This window comes from Lagopus leucura, unplaced genomic scaffold (assembly GCF_019238085.1).
Source record: "Lagopus leucura isolate 7727_CA_CO unplaced genomic scaffold, USGS_WTPT01 Super-Scaffold_100009, whole genome shotgun sequence".
Classification (NCBI taxonomy): domain Eukaryota; kingdom Metazoa; phylum Chordata; class Aves; order Galliformes; family Phasianidae; genus Lagopus; species Lagopus leucura.
The window spans coordinates 29046343-29070339 of record NW_024962266.1 but is presented as its reverse complement, the minus strand read 5'-3'; the positions used below and the strand labels follow the sequence as shown (position 1 = coordinate 29070339).

General features: G+C 39.8%; 1 protein-coding gene across 3 annotated transcripts in view; it reads left to right on the top strand.

The window, feature by feature from the left end:
• SLC44A5 (solute carrier family 44 member 5) overlaps positions 1-23997 on the top strand; it is a 75233-nt gene that overhangs the window by 22236 nt on the left and 29000 nt on the right. For all 3 annotated transcript variants that reach the window (XR_006179480.1, XM_042874101.1, XM_042874100.1), the window contains exons 3-15: positions 1342-1415; positions 6237-6321; positions 7947-8031; positions 9689-9817; positions 10588-10648; positions 12248-12371; positions 13192-13275; positions 14528-14640; positions 15048-15179; positions 17399-17498; positions 20048-20140; positions 21746-21833; positions 22529-22791. Coding sequence is in view for 2 of the 3 variants with exons in the window: in XM_042874101.1 (XP_042730035.1) it covers positions 1342-1415; positions 6237-6321; positions 7947-8031; positions 9689-9817; positions 10588-10648; positions 12248-12371; positions 13192-13275; positions 14528-14640; positions 15048-15179; positions 17399-17498; positions 20048-20140; positions 21746-21833; positions 22529-22791 (1431 nt within the window). In the remaining variant the exon portion in view is untranslated. The remainder of the gene's footprint in view (positions 1-1341; positions 1416-6236; positions 6322-7946; positions 8032-9688; positions 9818-10587; positions 10649-12247; positions 12372-13191; positions 13276-14527; positions 14641-15047; positions 15180-17398; positions 17499-20047; positions 20141-21745; positions 21834-22528; positions 22792-23997) is intronic.

The following is a 23997-nucleotide window of genomic DNA, read 5'->3' as shown; positions in this document are numbered from 1 at the left end:
CATAGATTGGAAAATGGAAAGAATGATAGACACTAAAAATTACTGTTTTTCATTGGAGATTGCATTATGAGATTTCTTTTCATGCTCAGGCTTCAGCTTGCATTCTCTTGGCTCCTTGCATAGACTTGCAAGGAGAGCTGAACACTGCTGTGTTTATGAAGGCAATCCTTTACTTTCACTTTATAATGAAGCACGCGTTACACTTTCTGGAGTGACTGTTGCTCAGTCTTATGGAAAACTGGAATACACTTTGATCAGGTCAGTACAGAAGCCATTTATTATTACCAGGGGAGAACGGAGAGCAGCAGCCTCTGCAGACAGAACTTGCCCAGGCAGGGTAGCTGCCAAGTTTGCATACCTTTAGGCTATCCATAATGCTCGTCACCAAAACTGTGCCAAACAGTAAGTTGTCAGTAACAGAGATCGAAGTATTTCAGATGAGGGAGATGAAGATAGTATATCCTTCTGTGAATAATGTGCTTCTTTGCTAATGGAATAATGTAGACTCATGAGACAGAAATCGCGAATACTTCTTAATGAGTGAGACCTGCAGAGTCTTATGAGAAATGAACTGGAATGCTGCTGCATGTCTTCAGAAGCAAGGGCTTGTGATGTTAGCTTCTGAAGGAGAAAATTGCTCACCAGGACCTGTTGTCTCCGTAAGTGCATGCTTGCCTTTCTCCTACCCTCTTAGGGGTTCATGTTTCCTATTAATTACATTGTTGGAATGCCTCTAATCAAGGTCCGACACTGGAGAAAAATGTGTGTTAGTCCACATCTCTGTTTCTCTGCCTGCACAAGCTGAATAGATAGGCAATAAAGAGAAGACATTGAGTTGGATACTTGCATCTTAGTTTTCAGTCCAGAGAATGCTGTTCTTTGCTTGTCTGCAAATGCAGATACGCCTCTCCACAAGTCTTTTTTTCTCCTTCTGTAGAGCTTACTTTGATTGCACTAGGTGAGGTCAAGCAGCTGGATGAGAATTTCCTGCACAGATTGGATAGTTGCAGATGGGCTGTATTTCTTAGTTTCACTGTTGTTTTTCCGTTCATAACCTGCTTATAATGCAGGTAAGCTGTATTGAGTCATCATCTGAAGACATTGTTTCTATAACTTGATACCAGTTTTAAAGGACACACTGAGGATGTTTGTAAGCGTCTTGCAGTGAAAGCAGGACCTTAGCATCTCAAATGTGACTTAGTGGAAGACTTCAGAAAACAGTAAGTGCAGATGCAGCTATGTTTATGTGGTATATTCAGATGTGGGAAGAGTGGGACATTCGATGTTTTCAAAGGATTGTATTAGACCCCTTATTTTTAAACTGTTCCTTTCTGTTCCTAGGCATTGTACAGATGTTATTTGCTGTGTAATCTTCATAGTTGTCATTCTGGGTTACATTGCATTAGGAATTGTAGGTAAGTACACACAGGTATAGTATACAGTAGTGCATTCTCATGCCAATGATGAGCAACTCTGAATACTTTTAACTGGCATGTCGTTCTGCTTATACCTACATAAAGCTTTCAGATCAATAAGCACTGCCTTGCCTAGAATCAAATTGTGAATTAACATTCAGTGTCTGCTGTAATTAGAGAGAAGTTCAAAAAGATGTGTTTACTGATGAAATGTTTGAAATCTTGAAATGAAATGTGTCCAAAAACAAAGATGATTTGATAATTTTACAATCATAGTAACTGTTGTGGAAAAATCCTTTCATTTGTCATTAATCTGACAACAAAAGTTAGAACTGAATACTTTGATATTTAAGAGGGTTTTTGTTCTGAAGATTATCAAAGGAACGTATGTGAGCAGTGAGTAGTGATAACTTCATTTAGTTTGGGATCCAGAGTTACTTGTGCATCAGAACATTTATTAATCCACAATAATCCTTTTATTTTGTGTGAGAGAATTGCATAACTGCATGTGTGCCTAAACTTTTTCGGTTTACTTGTAAAACATCATTTTAGCTCTGCCTTAGATTTAAGAAAAGCTGTTAGTTTTCTTCACTATTCTGTATTATCATTTTCTGTTCAGTACAGAGAAGAGGTTGCACAGTCTTAATTCTTGGGGACATTGAAAGCTGTTTGGATATGGTCCTAGGCAACCTGTTCTAGGTGTCTGTGCTGTTGTCCTCTTTCTGTCTGATTGATTCTTCATTGATGTTCTGCTCTGCCCTTCTGTCAGGATTCAAACACAAAGCCAAAACTGAAGGGGCTGGACTCAGATCAGAGGATCATTTGTTGTTTTCTTGAAGGTACAAATGCTTTAGTGGCTGATGGCCTGCTTTTGTGCAGACAGGCGATGTTCTGGAGTGCTTGTATCTGGACAAACAGAAAGGAAATGCTGGAAGTCTCTAGCTGAATCGTGTTCTTGTGCTATGAAGTCTTGGCTTCCTTTTTGGTGCTATATGAACCTCTAATTCTTTGGCTAGAACCTTGTCAACTTCACGTGTGCTGATTCCAAGGAATCCCATATACTGTATGTTGAAGAACAGAACGGATGACTGGCCAATTTTCTGCATGTGAATTAGTCGTTTTCTCTGCGCTGCACATGTAGGAGTTTCCTACTAGACACAAAACATCTGAACAACCTTCTTCTGCAAACCTTATGAAATATTGGTTAGAAATAGAACCTATTCCCTGGACAGATACCAAATTTGTAGCTGGTGACTCTTTCTTCATTTCTTACAGAGAAGATTCAAATTCTCAATCTAGAAACGTGTATCTCTGCTCCAAATCCAGATCCACATGATGCCTGCTTTTTAAATTTTGTAATACATTGCTTCAGCTATTCTTTTTACACTGATTTATTTTGAAGTAAAAGGTGTAATCAGCTTTGGCTCAGCTCCAGGTATCAGCCCTGTGCAGAATGCATGCATGTAAATAAATTTTACATTAAGAAAAAATTGATTATAGATCAGTCCTTAGTCACGAATTATGCCTTATGGCTTAACGTAGGGACAATAAAAAGTACTTTTCTGCAATTTCTTGAATATACATCAGTAATGATGTGGATCCCCGCCCAATCTGTTTGAAGAAACGTGCTGTAAAGGTAGATTTGTCACTCTGCCACTGAGATTGAGAATCTGAATCAAATAGTGCCCTCAGTGTTGTGCGTGTACTCGCATAGGCCTGAGCTCAGTATGAGCTTCATATGCTCAGGATAAAGACTACCCTTTTGAAAATACATGCTAGAGGGAATGAGGCAGATAATGAAAACAGATTTGGAGCTAATTTTTAAATACCAAAGCCTCTGCTAATTTTCTCCTTGGCATTCACAACCAACAGCACAGTTCTAGAGCATAAAAAACCAGGATGTTTGTGATATATACAGGCAACAGCTCTTTCTCATACTGTCCACATGTCTGAGCTTCACTTCAGTAGGAGGACTGAGAGAGCTGCAGCTCTACTGAAAATGAAGTTGTGGTGTCATAATTGCTGCTCTGAGGGTCAACTCAATTGTACAGTATGGTTCTGCTATTCTTTCATTTTCTGTTTTCATCTTTTTGTTTGTGCCCACACTCAAACTGCAGCCTTATGAGCATTAGAACATGCTTGAAAATAAAAGTCCTGTATGACTAGACTCTGTTTCATTTAGTGTTTGATGGTGAGTTGTCAGCAGTGCAGCACAACACACAAAGCGCGGTGCTGCTCTGTCAGGCTAGCTCTTGCCATAACCTTCTTCCCCCTGTTGAATTAGATACTTACTTTTCACTACCTAGCCCAGGAAAAAACAACTGTGTTTATCACATGGATCCTTTTGCTGTCATTGTTCTCAGTTTGCAAAGAAAGTGTCAGAGGAGTAAGTTTATTAATCTTGATGGCTAAGCCTTGAGACAGGCAATTAACGAAGCTGCTTATTTTCTCTTCTGCTGTAATTTTCCCTCTCTTTCTACTGCAGAGTTAATCAAATGCTGAATGTTTATGTTCTATAGCAGTTTTTTTTTAGCTCTGCTCTGAAATTTAGCTTACAGGCAGCTATGTCCACCTGGCAGCTGATCCCAGTGGTGTAATTTCACATAGAAAAGTGTGCTAAATTACTGTTTTAAAATCAAATCACTTTAGATATTGTTTGGTTAAAAACAAGACGGATGCCTCGGGCACACAGGACAGGTACTGCCAAGCAAAAGAAGTTTTAGACAGTTTGGCAGTGGCCAAGCAGTCTAAATAGAAATTCTGCTGAGAAATAACTTTGGCTCTGATGTGGTGAGGTTTATCTCCACTGGTTTCTGCTTAGATAGTGTTTAAAAAAAAAAAAAAAGTGATCAAATGGAAAAAAAATGTGCCAAGCAAAAATTGGCTAAAAAATAAAAAGTTTGGGGCTAGAAAAACACTGGTGTAGAAGAATTGTTTAACAGCAGACAACTAAAACCCAAAAGGCTTTTTGAATCTGTATAGGAGTTTGGTCCATTTGGCAGCAGACTTTTAAGTGTATGAAAAACAAAGTCGTATCATAGTAGAAGGAAAACTCCCTATTGCCCAAGTCACAACAGAAGAAAGTCTACTCAAGGCAATTATCAGAGAGCTGACTGCTTTCTCATGTCATACACTTATGTGTAACTGAGTTATCCGATACCTCCTGAATGTTCCCATTAGCTAGGGTGAAGGAAATAAGTGAGATTTAATGAATGAGAATTGCCATGGAGTTTAACATCAGTGAAGCACTTCAGCTTTCTGTGAGCATCAGAATGCCAGTTAATCTGAAATGCATTCAGTCTGGATGTTCAGAAATTAATTGATACCAAGCAGCAAATTAATTTACAAACTCCAAACCATGGGCAAACTAATATGTGTTAAAATGAACTGGAGTATTCATTCTGGTAACCTAAAACCATTCAAGGTGAAAGGTAGCATTACAGATTCTCTCTTGGTAGACAATCTTGTAACTATTTCCAAGTCACCCAAGATATGTTGTGTATCCATCCCAAACATTCCAATGAATTTGCACTCTGCTCTCTGAGATCTTGTCCAGGTAGTCTCTACTGCACATACAATGAGTGACAGTGTAAGCACAGTTATTCTCACCAAAATGTCCTTGAGGAAAATTACAGCTTCCTAATGGGCTAAATTTAATACTGCGAAGTGGAGAAAAAATGGGATAACTACAGAGAAGCAAATTTAAGATGGTGTGCATAGGTCAAAGCCTGAAGTTTATGCTATGGGAGCTCCTCACTTTCAGTACGTTCTGCAAGAGTGGGAAGGTAGGAACCAAAATCTTTGTAATGCTTGCAATATTTTGCACATAATGCAGTCTCAAGAGAAAGGGTGGAAGATGATCAGTGGCCTCTTTTTACACTTCTTTAGCAACCTGATTTTAGAAGGTTAGCTCAGGGTATTGATACGGAAGTATGTTCTACATATTTCACTTCCAGATGATACTTCAAAAATTGAAGTTTCTGTTACTTAAACTGCAGATCAGCAGTTAGTAGTCAGTAATTCAAAGACCAGTCATTGGCTAGTCATAAAAGGAATTTAGTCAGATCTGCAGACTGTAGCTTAGAAATGATGGTACTAGTGCATGGTGTGCACTTCATTCTCAGCAGAAAATAACAACGCGGGTGAAAATGGCTTGAAAAAGAAGGCTTGTTTTAAATTGGAGGAAGGAAGTTCAAGATAAACTTCTTTTCCCATTCAGGCCTATGGTACATATGAGCTATGTATATGTGTAAGTTGCCAGATACGGACCTAATAACTGAAAAATGGGATAATTACCAAGTGAGAGAACAGGAAATGTTTTGATTTAAATAGTGTGTTTTTTGTTTACATTCCTATTGCGAGTGGAGTCCGTTGGATTCAGTCACAGCCGGTGTGTTTCTGTCATACTTGGGTAATCCCATGGATTCCAGTACCACTGCAGTTGTTTGTGAACACTCTAATCTCTCTGCTTAGTCAACTCCCTGTTTCTCCGTGGCTGTAAGCCAACAGAACTTTTGTAGTACCTCCTCTTTCACCTTTTGAAAACTTGTTTTTTAAAGTCTGTTACTTCAGATTTTGGATCCAACTCAGATATGTTTGCCCTGAAGATAAAAAGTGAACTGACTTCCTTTGTACTGATTTATCTGCAGTGTAGTTCAGTTTGTTTGTTTTGTGTTGTTGCTTTTTATTAGGAAATATACAAACCAGTGTCCTTCAGTAGCCATCAACAAAAATTGAAACTGTTTGTGAGAGGTGAATTTCAACTGTTACCATTACTGCTGTTTCCTTGACTATAATGTTAAAATATATGTATATTTGCAGCTTGGGTACATGGCGATCCCAGGAAAGTGATTTATCCAACTGACAGCTATGGGCAGTTCTGTGGTCAGAAGGACACCTTCAATGAGTGAGTACTAAACCTGAACACCTGTCTTTATGACTCGTGCACTATGAATAAAAAATGAGGTTTCACATCCTCTGCTTGTAAGTGGCTCTTGAGCAAAGTTGAAGAGACATCAACACTTGACATCCTCTTACTGCATGTATTCCAAATAAAGTTCAGAACTAGATTAGTTGCTCAGAGGAAATCTAAACACAGATTATTACTGTAGAGCAGTTGTTGTCATCATTCAGAGAACATTTTTAGTCAAGTATAAACGTAACTAAGATTGCATCACTGATAGCATTGGAAGTGATTAGCTGGCACATCTTCTAACAGCAAGGTCTAGGGAAGCTCTTCTATCCATCTTGGGACAAGAGTAGTCTAGAGACTACTTGAAGAAATAGCAGTTAATGAATTGTATTTGCCAGTATGAGTTTTTTGTAAAACAGCACATAGGAGAATGTACCCCAGTAAAAAGAAATGTGCATTCTAAAATATCAGGCAGTTGAGCTTGAAAATGAATATATGAAAATGAAATGTAATTGTTATATATACAGGGGAATGTAATGGTCTTGAAGATCTAGCCAGACTAAGCAGCTGGTGGAATCCCAGTGCTGATCAGAGTACGTGTCCTACACTGGGATACTCGAGAACTACAGCAGTAGCAGCCTGGCTACTCCAAGAGCACTTTGGTTTTGGCTTAACCATCCTCCTCCCAGGGCAGAACTCACTTGTGTTGCTGCGGTGTGTCAGTGGTGTGCCAGTTGCACCAGCTCAGGGCTGCTGTGCTGTCTTCTCTTGTGCAGCACAGGCCATGGGATATGTGCTCTGTTGTGTCCTGGGGGCACCGAGCAGTCCTGGCATGGCTGGCTGACTTTGAAGTCATACAGATAGGGCAGGACTTCTGGTATGCCATCCTCCCTGGAGATAGTTGATAATTATTTTGAGATAGAAGATTTTACCGGCACATTTTGATCATTGTGAACAGTAGGTGTTTAAATCTGGCGATCTTGGAGTCATCAGTTTTCAAGAAATCCAAATAGAGGAGGCCCCCGGTGTGGGACCTTAGGGCCCCGATTTCCAGGAGCTGTGGGATGTTGCGCACAAAGCCCTTAGGCTGCTCTTTATCTATACCATGGGAGAGCTGGGTGCATCTCTGTAAGATGACATGATCATTCTGCTTCCTGGCTCACTGCTTTCAGTTTCCATCCATGAAAAGCTTATGATTTTGGTGCAACCTTCTCATCAGCAAAATAATCAGATTTTACAATGTACAGTTTGTTGATAGTAATTTTGTATGCAGTACTCAGCATGTTCAGTGCAAGCAAAGGGGCTGCAGTGTTTTGCCGGTGTTTTACTGGATAGCTTTGCATTTCTTAGGGGCACAGTTAAGACACCATGTAACAGTGCCGAGGATTTAAACCCTTGCTGTGGAAGAACTGCTCAAAGTTAGTATTCTTTAGAACAAAAACTGGTTTAAAGGATCTGTTGTTGTAGAACATTCAGTATCTGTGATTTTTTTTTTTTCTTGTGTTTGTATTAAGACTTTAATAGAATTAAAATACCAATGCACGCTGTGAATTTTGATGTGGTAGGATATGCAAGCACCTATACTTATAATGTTAATTATTTTATGTCCACTCCTGTAGGAACAAGAGCATTTTGTTTTACTTTAACATTCTGAAATGTGCCAGTCCGGTAGTGTTAATTAACCTGCAGTGCCCTACAACACAGGTGAGTGAAATACAGAGATATTTTCCCTGCCTTGTAGACATAGTGCTTAAGAACTAGATGTGCATTTGTTTGGATTTTAAAAGCACTGTTGATCTCCAGCTAAATACCATACAGTTGTTTTATAGATTACATACATAGCATAAAGTATCTGCGTTCCGTTATGATCAGAGAAAATAAATGGAAACGTATCAGATTGTGTATTTTAGGTCAGAGTTGAAAAAAAGTCTAGTTTAATACAGCAGTTTGTTACTCACTGATTTATTGCAGGCAGGTGTCCAGTACTAATAAGTATATACAAACAATCATTTTAATTGACAGCTAGGGTTTTCCAAACTGGGCATGTACATGACAATGTGTATATCCCCAGTGGCAGCAGTTTCTGGGTGTGGTTGGATTTTATGGCACTTGCAAAATTGAAGAAAGCTTGTTTCTGACTAATGCCAAAATCTGAGATCTCCCTTATCTGTGCTGCAACTGATTGTGAAGCTGTGCAGTAACTCCAGTTCCTGAACTCATGTGGATTAAAGTTACCCTTCTGATCTTCTGTACGTGAGGCCGTTTTATTGTCTGGTTTGCTGAGCAATTGTGCAAACAGTGATGTCAGTTCATCTTTGAAAGCAACAGATTATGGCCTCAGGTGGGTCAGAGGAGTTTGGGGCAGGACTGCTCTGATCCACCCTTGCTACCAGAGTATTTGTTCTGTGTAAATAAACAGATGATAGTTTGGTCTCACTCGTCTTGAGAATGTTTGGTGAAATATAGTCTTACTTTGGATGAGAGCTGCTTTTTGGTGACCAGTTTACTGACTCCAGATGTCAACTGTCCATTTATTTTACTGTCTTTGAAAAGTGGTTCCCGTTCCAACTTGTGCTTTCTCCCGATTCCTATTCTTGCCAGATCTGTCTCACCTATTTACTGTGACTGCACAGATTATTTGACACAGCTGATATGATGAAAATCTCTGGGAAGGGAGAGTGGGAGTCTTAACTCTATTCAGTTGCTGATAGAATGGAAACTTCATCAGCAGCAGATTTGTTTCTGGAATTTCCACCTACTCACACTCAAGACGCAGAAACTGTTGCCCTGCAGTCCTTGGACTTTTTTATTGCAACAGTTCAGCCTGCTCACATATACTGAGATCATTGTGAGGGATTTGACTGGTACTGTGTTCAAGCTGGCAGTGGTCGTGGATCAAGAAAGATGAAACACTTTGTTGAACCACAGTTTGGGGGAGGGTGGGTAGTTAATTTATTTCAGACATCTCCAAAACTGAGTATGTTCTTAAATCCTGTTTGCTGCTGCAGAAGTTTAATTCCCTGTTTTTGGTTTGTTTGTTTGTAAAAATGCTGAATAGATTTTAGTTTGACAGTGCCTCTTTTAAACTGCAAATAAGATCTTTAATTCCTGCTCCTTTCATGTCAAATTAGTTCAAGAGTGAAAAACAAGAACCACCATGTAAAGAGGCTCAGTTTTAAAGTAAGACTGTGGATTTACAAACTTGCTATTGCAGTTCACTGGGATCCACAGATAATACCGCTCTCAGACATGGTTTGGGTTTTGCGTGGTGCTGTTTGGAGCTAGGAATTGGACTTAGTGATCCCTGGGGATCCCTTCCAACTTGAGATATTCTATGTATGTATTTTTCTTTTTTTTGCAGCTTTGTGTCTCAAAGTGCCCAGACAGGTTTGCAACCTACATTGATGTTCAAGCTTCCTACAGATATAGGCCAGATCAGTGGAATTACTTCAGGCAGTACTGCAAACCTGGTTTTAACAATCCTCGCAAGGTGTGTATGCATCGAAAGGTGATGGGATGCATTCATTCTTCAGGCAATGTGCCTGATTTTACTGAACTATATTAAAGCTTTAGCTTATTCCAGTATCACCGTATTAGGAGCATTTCCATGTATAAGGTTGGGCACTGGTTTACTCACGGCTTAGATCTTTTGTGCACACCGAGTTCCCTCTTTCAGTGATTGCTGTTTGCTTACAAAGATATCTGCGGCTGCCCGTGTGCATGCAGGACTGTGGCAGGCAGTGTTCTCCTGTACTTAGAGGCACCACAGCAGTAGAGCAGAGTATCTCAACCAAGGTCTCAATGCTGCTTAGTCTATTTTGTAGCTAGAAAAATAGATCAGTCTTTAACAAAATTTATTTTGCATTGAATGGTACTGTAGATGTTTCTCTCATCTTTAAAACACTTTGCAAATCAACTCAGTTAATTGTGTTAAATTCTTACTCCTCCTGAAGAGAAAAAAGCAAGAGGAGTTAAGGAACGATTTGTCAGTCACCTCTGACCCAGATGCAGACCCAACGTGAGAAGGTTTTTTATTTTTAATTTTTTTTTTAATAGAAAAAGCAGTAAGAACAGTCTTTTCCAAAATGACATTGTCAGTACAGATTCTCACATCATTAATAATTCTTGTAGCTCCACCAGTCAAATTCAGGGAGGAGGCTACAAATCCCATTTTGGGACATTTTTTCAGACTGGGTGAGAAATTGGAGGCATTTTGTTATTCTGCTGTGTATTCAGCATTCCTATTTTTCCCCTTTTTAGTCTGTTGCTCAAGTCCTACGTGATGAAGATTGTCCTTCGATGATCATTCCAAGCAGGCCTTGTGAGTGGTTCTACTTCTTACACGTATCTTAGATGATTTTTAGTATTCACAGAAAAGCACAGCTCCGATCTGAAGAATGTTTTGTGGCAAGGTCTCTAGGAGCTGTTACCTGTTAGTGACTGTCAATCATTTGTAAAGTCTAAAAGTATAAAGATGTTTTTTTTTCTAACTGCTGTCTGTGCTCCGGTCAAGCTGAGCGTTTTCTTCCTCATGAATCACCACTAATACTGAAAAAATTTACAACTCAAGTTAAGCACATGGGCAAGCAGCCCCATTGGCTCCAAGAAAACGCCGTGAATGCACAAAGGATCATGTGGACAGCTGTTAAAGTTCAGAGGGTACTTGAGCCTGATTACAGTGCAGCTCAATTTTCACTTGTAATGCTGGCTCTGTAAGGAATAGAGATCAGTAATAAAGAGGCCTGAAGACATTTTTGTCTCTATGGCTAGCAGGTATTTCTGATAGACCTCAGAGCTGGTCTCAGCTGCAGGAGTGGAGTACCAAGAGTATCTGCCACTGCATGAAGATGAGAAACTGCTGTTTGCTTTTTCATGTAGGCATTGTGCAAACCAGGGGCAGGTGTGGGGGGGAAAAAAAAAAAAAAAACCCCACAGATTCACTTAGAAAAAGGTTAAGAATTCTTACAAAAATTGATATAGTGACCCAAAAGTCAGAAAAGTGACTTGCAGAGCTAGTATCTTCTATCAAACTACATTATGCAGCAAAGATTCCAGAGGAAGGAAGAGGGGCGTATTGATTATACTCTCAGAATATTTGGTAGGACAGATATTCTAGACTGAATATTGAACCCTGGTGTCATTCTGTGTTGGAACCAGATAAGGGTAGCACAGAATTGTTACGTAAAAAACGGCTGTGTAGGAGGAATGATCTGCTTGCCTTTTCCAAATGAAAATCTGAACATTTTGCAGGAAAAAGCCGGGCAACAAAGCAGAGCATGTGCCTATCTCTCCTTTTTATTCTTATTTACAACTCACCCCTCCTTTCATCTAACAAATTGTTTCTGTATTTATTTTCCATTGCCTCTTCTCCCAGAATATCTAGTGACAGTAACTGCTGTTGTAGTTTCCATATGAGGCACTGATGCTTGCTGTTATGTTCTGGTTTGGGTCTCAATACCATTAGTGACCAGTTTTGTTGAATCTGTCCCCGCAGGCTGGTTTGATTATTGCCACGTCAGTGACATATTTCAGACATTGCAGTTTTTGTAAGCTGCTAAGATACTGGCAGAGTAATTCTGCATTTTTTACAAAATTTGCAACTACTACAAATACTATTATTGTTTTTTGATAGAAAAACACCTAGAATCTCCTGTTGAAAGCAGTACTTCCATTATGCCTGAACTTGTGCAAACATAGGACAAGATGTCCCAGAGTAGGAAAAATATCATATTGTATATACTGACTCTTCCAAAATCTTTCAAAGCCAACGTATCAATAGATCATAAAGTGAAAAACAACGGACATAATAAAATTGAAACAATTTAAATATGATAGAATTTGTTGCATCTGCTTTTAGAGCATGAAAGTGAAGCTTGTCTTGAAATGTGATGTGTATGCTTTGTTTTGGTATTTTGAATAGTTCTCAAGAGATGCTTCCCAGACTTCTCCACAAAGAATGGTGTCTTAACTGTGGCAAACCAGACTACATTCAAAGATGGAAGAGGGAAAACAAGAAATGTAACTGATCTCAGGGAAGCTGCAAAGTAGGTTCTACCATTCTTTACTGCTCATTTGTTGCATTCTGAGACTGTGAAATAATTTAGGCTGAAGATGACCGGGCAAGATTTGCTAATAGATGGTCTCTTTGTGCCTGAGCAACTGCACAGTTCCAGCAAGGGAAACTAACACCGTGGAATACAGAAATGAGCAGGGAAGTAAAAGTTTTAGTTTGATTGTCTCAAAGTAATTGTCAGCTTTTAAATAGTTGTTATGTTTTGGTTGGTTTGTTTGTTTTTCCCTAGCAAAAGAAATAAAGAAAAGCATTAAAGAAAGTTGAAGAAGGCTAAAAATGAAACCTTAATGTGCTGTGCTATTTCCTGTGCTTAGCCTTTCTGCTGACATGCACTGTCCTAGCACTATAGGCATTTCATCTCATAAGAGTGCTCCTGTTTTTAATATGTGCCTAATGGTCAAAAAGTGATGTATGATAACACTGCAGGTAGACTCTCCTGGAGTCACAAGTGATGTCTTTTAGTACATGCTTAATAACACATGATTTTCTTGTGACATAATAAGCAATTATGACTAGTAATAATTAGCACTTACTGGGCTTTTAAAACAAAGATGTATCACGAGATGCGTAGGCTTTTTTTCTGAATTTTTTGAAGGTTTTTTAACTTAGAATCTTCTTTGACATACCTAAGATTGATGTTGGCTTGCTTACGGAACCGAAGCTGAGTAATAGTCATACAGTCATATGATTAGCAACGATATTTCAGATCTGTTTACTGGAGACTATCCGTTGTTTGAATCAATTCTGCTTGTCTGCCTAAAGCAACCTTTTCTTGGGTTTGTCTTTCTCAGCGGTATCAACAATGTCCTGGATGCAAGATCAGTTGGAATGAAAATTTTTGAAGACTATGCCATTTCTTGGTATTGGATATTAATGTAAGATTTGAATGAGTAATTGTAAATTTTCCAAAGTCACTTCGGAGTGTGAAGAAATGAAAGAGTAGATCATGGCTGTGTTTGTTGTCAATTCTACATTTAAATTCAAGGAGCAACTGTAACTTCTTTCATCGCATTATAGCAATGTGATGATTTGGGACATGAGGGAAGGACAGCACAGCACACATGCACAGAATGTCAGTTGATTTGGAATCGGCTTTTGTTATCCTACCAGGAAAAGCAGGGGGGGACATTTTGTGTTGCAAGAACTATCTGTGTGGTAATTCCAAAACTGAAACTCTTAAAGATTTTCAAAACAATTATGCTTGCTAAGTGTCAATATGAGAGAGAGAGCGAGAGAAAGAACTATTTGTGAGTTCTTGCTCACAGTATATGGCCACATCTATTATAAATCTGCTAGTGCCAATGCAACAGGTGCAGCAAAACCAAGAACAAAAAGTATTGAACGGCATTAGCTTTATCTTGCAATTCATACTCACTAATCAATAAAAATAGCACCGAAACAAAAGTGGGTGTTTTGTCTGAAGCAAAAGTGTCAGTAAATGTGCATTCTTAGCCTGTTTATGCTATTTTTGAAGGACTTGGGTCCGTCAAAACAAGAGCTAAATCTTTTCCCTAAGTGAGAGCCTATAGCATGCACATATTAAGCACATATTACTCAAACCTAAATGAAAATCTTTCGTAAAACAATAAATACATAAACTTTGGCTAATGAACTGCATGTGAAGAACAATTGAGAAACATAAATTATCAGCTTTTAAAGATTTTTTGCCGCTGGTGGGAGGACAGCTTTTCACTGTCTTATTTTGTGCTCGCAATTATCAGTGGCAAGAAAATCACACGGATATTCAGCAAGCTCGCTTCTATCTAAATCTGGTATTGAAATCAGATCTATGGTGCATGTTCTTTCATAGGATATGTTATAGGTAGGCTGGAGAGGGAAATGACTGGTTTTGGACAGAAATTATACATTCTGAAAGCTAGTTTCCACATTTCAAATATGATGCTTATATAATGCAATTTTAAAATAGTTGGATTGAATTATAGAATGGTTTGGGTTGGAAGGGATCTTTAAGATCATTGCCTCCCATTGGACCAGGTTGCTCCAAGTCCCATCCAGCCTGGGACTTTTGTTTGTCTGAAGTGGCCTTTGGTTGGCATCGCAGATGTGTGTGATAGAGAAGATTCTCACACTTGTCTCACTTTTTGTTTCTGTCTCTTGTCTCTCCAGCGGGCTGTTCATTGCAATGATAGTGAGCCTGCTCTTCCTTGTGCTGTTGAGGTTCACAGCTGGGGTTCTCTTCTGGATTTTCATATTTGGTGTGATTGGAATTATAGGCTATGGTAAGTGTAATCTAGCTTGTGAGGCTGTTTTTCCTCACGCTTGGGCAAGGAAAGTCAGTAATTATATAAATTTTACAACGGGGGAAGTAATGTATGGTTTTGGACATGGTTCATAGCGAAGGGCTTAAATGGCAGCAAAACTTAATAAAAATTCAGCTCTGCTGTCACAACAGCAGATATATTTACATGAATTATCTACCCGTGGTGCACTTTCTACTCATTTGTACTGATATTACTTTTTATATATGTTATTTCATAGTTTACTGGCCTCACAGTAATGCATTTTTGATTTTTGCTTACCTGACGTGCTGAGGACAGAACACTTGGCTTGTAGAAGGTTATTTAAAAAAAACCTTGTCTTTGCAGTCTTCAGAAATACACTTTTTATATTGATTGCTTTTTAAAAGGCATCTGGCACTGCTACTGGGAGTATGATCATCTCAAAGGCATACCTGGATCTGACCTCACTGTTTACGACATTGGATTCCAGACAGACTTCCGCGTGTACCTACAACTGAGGCAAACGTGGCTAGCATTTAGTAAGTGCCCTTTAAAACTGGTATCACTTAATGGATATTCAGGAAAATGAATCAGTGTCTTGTTACAGTGTCTGCCTTCTAAACACGTCACTCAGAGAGGTAAGAAGAATTCTTTTTCTTTGTATTGTATAAAATATCTGTTTTTTGCAAGGAGGATAGTATATTTGGAAAAAAAGATGATGCAATTACACTGCTGATGGCAGTGAAAAACATACTTGTGTATTACACTTCTCGTGTGTTCTGTCTTCATAGTGAGCAAGAAGAAGTTAGTCCTGATGATGTTGCAAAAGGGCATTTTTCTCTCCCAGTCCACTTATTCTGAGAGCCCCACAGATAAGATTAATAACGGCACATCTTGGTAGAACTCCTTATGATCAGGTCATTGAAGAACTTGGTAGAGCTCATTATGATCAGGTTTTTTTGGAGTCTGCTCTAAGACTGTGGAATGACCCTTCACAAATTAGATTGGCTTTGTTTTCAGGAGTGCTTCATTGCCTTCTCTTACAGGAGCATGTGCACATATATTTAGAACAAAATTCTACTGAAATAAGAGAGCTTGCAGCATGCACATCTCCCCGGGGAAGAAGGGACAGAAGAGAGAACAAATGTGTGGAAGATATAAATTCCACTGCTGTTACTGCTTTACTAACAGGCGTGCAGATTCTTTAGCTGGAACGATGAATGGAATACAATCTGGATAAAACTCTTCTTCTCCCTATGAGTAGCTGAACTAATAGAATGGCAGTGTCGAGGTTAATCTCCTCTCTCTGTTTTGTGGATTGTCAAGATTGTGAGGCATCTTTTTATGCATTGTTGAGGCAAATACTTGTAGTATGCTATCTCTGGAGGATCTTATGTCATTATGTCTCCAACCTCTTGTAGTTCTATCTCTTCTCCTGCCTGACTCTTAGCAGCCAATATGGAGTCTATCTGGAGCTCAATGTCACTTCCAGATTAGTGAACTGAGGTGGTCAGGAATTAAATTATTTCACCCAGCAAAGCAGTTTAAATATCCTTGAAGAAAATGTGGGCCCTCTCAGTCCTAGTCTAGAACTCATCATGTATTAACATTGCTTTCTTTTTTGTTTTGCGATGGGACAAGACTCATTAACTTAAAAGAACTGAAATGAAATGAGAAGTGAAACCTGATGATCTTTTATTTCATGGGAACCTGTATTGAAATAGATACTGAAATGCACGTAACAAAAACTTTGCTCTGAGCACCACAGTGATTATTTGCCAACTGCAGTTCTGACAGCCACAGGGCTGGTTTAGATGTCATCTAGCTCTTTAAAGCACCCAAACTTACGGATGTGTCTCAGAGTCAGAGGAGATGTGTTTCAGGACCCAGACTACCCAACATGCAGTCCGGATTTATTTTTTTTTTTTTTTCTTTTTACTGTAAAAGTAGGTTTTGAACTGACATAAATAGAAATTAGACTGAAGCAGACTCTTTGAACCAGATCTGGTTAATGACTCAAATATTGCTAACAGAAGAAACGTTCTGGGACATGCCACTCTGCTTTCAGAACTCAGAGGCAGTTTGTATGATTCCAGCAGCATGACTGGAAGCTGCAAATAATTTGCCCAAGTGTTCTATCCTAGCCTCTTTTTTTTTTTTTTATTTTCTTCTTTTTTTTTTTTTCTAGTGTGAAATGAAAGAAGCTCCTACCAAGTTAATACACAAACAAAACTAATGATTTAAATGCATTTAAATGTTAGGACAATATGCGTCACAAAAACACACTCTACATGAAAAAATTAACTCATCTTTTTATTTATTTTATTGCATCTAGATGCTGCAAACTAGTAGCAGTAAAGCATTAACTTGGAAAATGCTTGTTTATGAAAAATATAATTTGCTAAGGATAAACCATTTTTAAGGTTAAATGCTGCAGTCATATTGAAGTGGATGATTATCTTTGCCTTGGGATGCTATCTTCCATTTTTCCTCTAAAACTAGAAATGCTAATGGGTGCTACATTCTGACTAATTCCCTACATGTAGAATTGCCCTGTGCTGCCACACAGAAAGCTGTGACATGAAATTGGCGATTAGCAGCAGTGACAGGAAAGGAGATCTGCTTTAGTAGAGAAGCTCATGGAATTCATGAACAGTAGTGTAAAATAGAAGGCAAGATGAAAAAAGCAATTTACAAAGGCAGTGTGTTCGTTTGATTCTTGACAAATTTGATCTTTTTTTGTTGTTGTCACCTACAGTGATATTACTTTGTGTTGTTGAGATCATAATCATATTGATGCTGATCTTCCTAAGAAATAGGATCCGGATTGCTATTGCACTGTTAAAGGAAGGTAGTAGGTATGTTTGTCTGACTTTAAAATCTTTTAAAATTTATTAAAATGATCTCTAGGGTATAATCTTCTTGAGCTTCATCTTGTACTACAATGTTGGGAGTGAATGTGCAATACTGGATTTGTTGAGAATAATGGATAGTATATGGAATGTTCATTCTCTGTTGATGAGATTTTGCTTTCTGTTTTGCAATGGGACGTTTCTTATATCTCAGTTCCTTGCCTTAGGAGTTCATACATGGTGGTACTATGTGTTCTCAATGTAAAAGGGTGCATTGGTTGAAATGCTGAGTGTGGTACAGTATTAATAGGAGCCTGGGAACCTATATTTGCCAACCTTGCTCTGTCACTGATTGTCTCCAAAGTGCCATACTGGTGGTGGAGTGTTACAGTGGCTGTTATTCTGGAAAGACTGGATTCTTCTGGCTTCAGTGGAACTTCTGAGTGGACAAGAATGAATCTGAAGAGACTTCTGCTACCAGACATTGTAAAATGGCTCAGCCCAAGACACTTCTTTTCAACTCTGAGCAAAGGGGAAAGCAGAGCAGGATGTGTTAGCTGAAGGGCTGGGAGATTTCATTTTATGTTTCCTGAAATCTGCATAGAATTTGTTTGCAATGGTTCCTGTTTTATACAGCGCTTAGGCTTAGTTCTTTTAAAACTGGTTATATAACAAAGGGGAAAAGGGCTTGAAAAATCAGACCCTTGGATTTCATTACAGGTAGGCCTACGCTCTGACTGACAACTACTGAAAACATCTTCCTTGGCAGCAGAGCTCTGTTACTAGAGCTCATAAACTTAGCTCTGAGTGTATCTGTGTGCGCTTTCTGGCCCCCCTATTGACACTATGGTCCTCAGAATTTGGGGTTTTTGTGATTAAGAAATACTGAAGCTTTGCATTCAGTCATGTGCTCATTTCTTTCTTATGTCATTGTACAAGTAGGGCATAGCAGTTAAAATGGGCAGAACTAAATTATACTCTTCAATTTCTCAGGAATGCTTTTAACTGTCTATAACAATTTCTTCATAGCCACGACAGTTACAAGGATTTCAGAAATGTTATAAACTTTCTGCTGAGAAGTAGCACCATTCTACACTTCTTCAGCAGCGTGGTCACTGGAGGGCAATGGTTTTGCTCTCATGCAGAACACAAGGTGCACTCTGTAATTACTGTAACTGACCGTGCAGTTTATTCAGGAAGAAAAAGAATATATTTTTTAATGACTGGAAATCAAATTATGTTTTTCAATACCTTTTAACTATTCTCTTAAAAGTATAATGATTATAATACTAATAATTGACTTGAAATCCGAAGTAGGAGACAGCAGTTTTTTTGCATAAGTCTGTGGTTTTAATAGTAACTAACAGAGCTGCCATTAACTACTGAACAATACAGCACTGAACTTCTGCTAATACCTAGTGATTATTTCTCAGACAGCATAAAGCTATGTCCTCCTTTGTGACTCTTAATGTACTTCTGTATTTAAAGACACAGACCTTGACATGTACCTCTTGAGTGCATGAGACAGCTCCGTTGCATTCCCCCACAGCATTTTCTGGTTTGGCAGCAAAAGCTGAGTAAATTTGTCACCTTTTATGTTCCAAAAACTGCCTCCTCTAGAGCAAATGGGTCTGAAGTACCACCTGTCATACAAGAAAAATGACTGGCTGTAGGGGCTAATAAGCTTGTGATAAGCTTATGGAGTCAGTGAAAGAAAATTTGAAGGAGTGGAAATAGGTGTGTGAGTGTAAAGTTAACCAGTCTGTAAGCTTAAGTGAACAAAAAATGTGTTCTGCAGTATCGCATCCAGTGTCTCATGCCCAGCTGAAGGCATTTGTCTGTGGAACACCACATTACCCAGAGGGACTGTATCCATTAACTCCCAGAAAAGCAATAGCATCTGCTGTGCTCATTCTAGCCTCAGGAAGTGTTGGTAGATTACTCGTCTCTAACAGGCCTGATGTAAAAAGGGGCTCAGGGGCTCAACAGTGCAAGGCTTACTGTTCTTCAGCAAACTTCAGCTCTCCTATGGCACATGCACAGGAAGGTGTCAGAATGTCCTGGAATTCTGAAGACAAGCTGAATGCCTACCCAAACAAGCTAATACTTAAGCCAGGAAAGGGGCTGTGAACAAAGTCCTCAAATACAAAGTAGGAAGGAGTGATTTCAGGCTATGCTGGGTCTGAAGAGAAGGCATAGGATCTGAGCAGCGTGGGATGTGGCAGTAGAGGGTAATGTCTTCAGATGTCTGCAGCCCAGAAAGGGCAGGATCTGTGAAGTAGAAGTGGAGAAAGAGCAAGTAGAAGACAGGCTTGAACGTGGCAAATAGATGACTTCAACTATACTGGTGCCAATGAAGTGGAGTGGTAGAAATACTGAAGTAAAGATGTGAACACAGTGCCTGCACAGGCACAGGGCCTTCTGAGGTCCTAGCTCCAGATTATGCTACCACCATCAACAAGTAGCTCAAACTAAAAAGAGTTATATTAGGAGCTGATAAAAAGCATGTTTCTTAAATTGTTGTAACTTACTGATGTATTTTATTTCTTTTACAGGGCTATTGGCTATATAATGTCTACGTTGTTCTACCCAATTGTCACCTTCATACTCATTGCAATTTGCATTTCCTACTGGGCTGTGACAGCTGTGTATCCTTCTGCCTGTATACCTCTGTGGATAGTGTTTTTCTGCTCTAAAAGAGAAGATCATGCTCTGTGATATCACCTAACCAAGCCAGTATCAAGAAGCCTATTTAGTCACCTGTCAGTTGCTGCATTGATGCAAGATTGTTTCTCACTGCATAGTTGGGTGCAATGTATAGTTTGGACAGTGGACTTAATTTCTGCTAAGGCAGTAAGGATCATGTAAGGCCTTGTGTACCACTTAAGGTTGACTTTAACAGTTGAAAAAAAGTCCTCAGCAAAGAAGGAATATGGCATTTAATGTGCTGCTTGCTCTACAGGCCTGTGGTCTCTTAGCTGGGGAATTTCCAAGTGGTCTTTATTCAGAGAAGCGTAGGAGAGGAATGAGAACTTACAGTGCATGGAGTTCTCTCAGCCACCGCTGTTTGTTCCTGGAAAAGCAGGGATTTGACAAGGTATTGGAAACAGGAGCATTGCTTTTTGAAAACAAAGTTTTCTTCTTTCGCATACCACAATGTCCAGACGTAGTTGTTCAGCACAATGTGAATTTATCCTTGTGCTCTGTGTCTACTTTCATCAAAGCAGAGTAGTCAAAGAACCACTGCATAAACAGCCTTGCCATAGTAGGCGTGCAGGAGAGACTGAGGCTACCTTCAAGGTCATTGCAGAATTGCACTCATAGAATTGCAGGGGTTGGAAGGAACCTCAAGAGATCATTGAGTCCAACCACTGAGTCCAACCCTCTGCTAAGCAGGTACCCTACAGTGGGCTGCACAGGTGGGCGTCCAGATGGGTACTGAATATCTCCTGAGAAGGGGACTCCACTGCCTCTCTGGGCAGCCTCTTCCAGTGCTCCCTCATCCTTACTGAAAAGAATTTCTTCTGCATGTTAATATGGAACTCCCTGTGTTGAAGTTCTAGGCCATTACTCCTTGTCCTATCCCTATGCACCACCAAGAAGAGCCTGGCCTCGTCCATTTGCTTCCCACCTCTCTTTAGGTAATTACAAACATGTCAGATCCCCCTCTTAGTCTTCTTTTCCCCAGGCTGAACAGACCCGGGTCACCCAGCCTTTCCTTGTGGGGGAGATGCTCCAGACCCTGTCTCATCTTTGTGGCCCTCTGCTGAATCCCTTTTAGGAGATCCTTGTCTTTTTTGAACTGGGGAGCCCAGAACTGTACTTAGTGTTCCAAATGTGGCCTCACCAGGGCAGAGTAGAGGGGGAGGATCACCTCCCTTGACTTGCTGGCCATGCTCTTTTTAATGCACTCCAGGATACCGTTGGCCTTCTTGGCCAAAGGGGCACACTGCTGGCTCATGGCCGACCTGTTGCCCCCCAGGAGGCCTAGCTCCTCTTCAGCATGTCAGCCCCTACACTTCCTCTTGCCCATTCTGGTCAGGCTTTATAGTTCAGAGATAGAGGTTGACTTAGTTCTCTGAGTAATGAGAATATTCTGTCATGTCTTTCAGACCCTTGTGTACATGTCTGCGTAGCAAAAATAATGTTCCTATTATCTACACAGGCTCTTTAATACCAGTTGTTCCCCACTGCAGAGTCTTAAGTTGCTCAAAGCCTAGTTTTGTGATTCCTCCTTAAAACATTTCATTAAGTTTTCTAGCTACATCAGGAGAACCTGTGTATAAAGTAATGGCTAATCAAACACTGTGCAAGTATGCAAACCTGACTTGTGACCCAGAGGTAAGTGTAACTAGTGTTTACCTTTAGTAAAAATTACACTAATTGCATTTCTTAATTGCTATTAAATGCAATGCTAGGAAACATGCATATTTTAAAATAATTATTCTTTATGTTAAATCTGCAACTAGTATACTTCAGATAACACTCCTTTATTCAGAGCAGTTTACAAACATAAACTAATTTTTCTTCTAAACTGTGCTATAAGGCAGGTGGATATTAGTGGCTCTATTTTATAGGGTGAGAAAGAGAGAAAAGTACAGATTTATTTGGAAAGTTGTCTTTGAATTTGTAAAGTTTCTATTTCATTGTCTTCGCTTCAGTTCAGTTCAAATGAGTGATTTACCCAAGGTGCTGATTTGGTCTACTGTTTTCAAATAAATAGTATATACCTGGGTGTGTTTTCCTTAATGAAACCATAGCAATGTATGTATCTTAAAAGGATACTCCTGAAATTCAAATTCCGTTAATTTTTGTTTCAGGCAAGTGATCAACAGCCCTTTTTGCTAACTACATTGAAGTCAAGCTTTTGCATAAGACATTAGCATAAATCCTGAAGTATGTAAAAAGCTCATGTACTATTGGAATGCAGTGCTGGATAAGCAGAATCAAGCAGAATTATATGATGCTGTATTGCTACTGACCTAGAGATACTCTATACAGAATTCACTGTGGTGTTTCTTTTTCTTTCTATGCAGACATTTAATACAACCAATGTAACAAAATTATGCCCAGGTGCTCAATGTACATTTGCTTTTTATGGAGGAGAAAGCCTGTACCATAAGTACATCTTCATCTTTCAGTTAGCCAATGCCTTTGTCTTTCTGTGGCTGGTAAACTTTGCAATTGCACTGGGTCAGTGTACCCTTGCTGGTGCCTTTGCCTCTTACTACTGGGCTTCTCGAAAACCAGCTGACATTCCACTGTGGCCGCTCTTCTCTTCATTTGGACGGGCAATACGGTAAGACTGTGAAGCTTTGTGTGGGCCTTGTAACTTATTCAACAAGTGCTCTTTTTAAAGTTAAGGAAGCCAGATGGAGAATATAAACTGAAAATGATTAGCCAGGAAGTGTATTCTTTAGGGGGATCATGAATCCAGTAGCCCAGCAGGGCAAGGCAGCTGTATCTTGATGCTGCGAGGTCCAGCCTTGCAAAAGCTGAGCAGCTATTCCCAATAGGCACGCGCACCCAAATGCATGTATGCAGCACACACATACACAGCTGCCATGCAGGTTGACTGCACACGCACAGAGTACTTGCACGAACACCAACAGCCCTAGTGGCATCAGCCTGTTCCCCTCTACAGAGTCCCTTACTGATCAGTTTGAAGGTCTGCTGGTGTATGTAGCCCCCATCATCCCCTACATTTTTATCCAATTTTATGAATATATAATTGTACATGCACACCTATGTTTAAGGCGCATGTCCCGCCAGTAGCCTTAGACACTTGTTAGTGCAGTAGCTGGTGCTTGGATCCCCAAACGCCCCAGTTACTCGCAGCTGGATGTACGAATCCCTGAGGCTCACAGCCCTGCTCCAGTTGTTCCTACACAGTCCTTTCCTCACTGACAGGCAGACAGACAAACGCACACGCTCGTACGCACACATACCTCTCAGTAACCCTTGGACATCTGTCTCTGGCAGTTTTCAGAACCCCTGGTTCCTCCAGCAGCCTCTTTCTCCAGGTGCCTTGCTCCTGGAGGCAAATACACAAGAAGGTCTCAGCCGATCGCAGATCCTACAGTCTCTCCAGTGGTTGACCAGGACCCTCAGGTCCCTCTAGTAGCCAGCTCATCCTGTAGTTTCAGCTTTAGGGAAATATGCACATACTTGGCTCCTAAGCTACTCACCAGCTAATTAACCTTAATATCTGCTGACAGTCACACTCACTCTCATTTGCTCCAGTTACTGGCACCACAGTTGCACAGGCACTCTAACCTGTGGTCTTAGTTGAGCTTCTGGCATGCAGGTCCCTCACTAAGAAAAATAGCTGGAGGTGGAATTTAATAAGATGGGTCAGACTGTACTGATCAAATGCAGTGCATGGCTGGAGAACTTTGCTGACCTGTAGCTATTTATATGCAGCTGGCCCTTTTTGTACCTACCCTTATCCCTCATTTTTAACCATGCTTGTTCCTCAAGCTTGATTCCTCCCTTCACTTGCCTT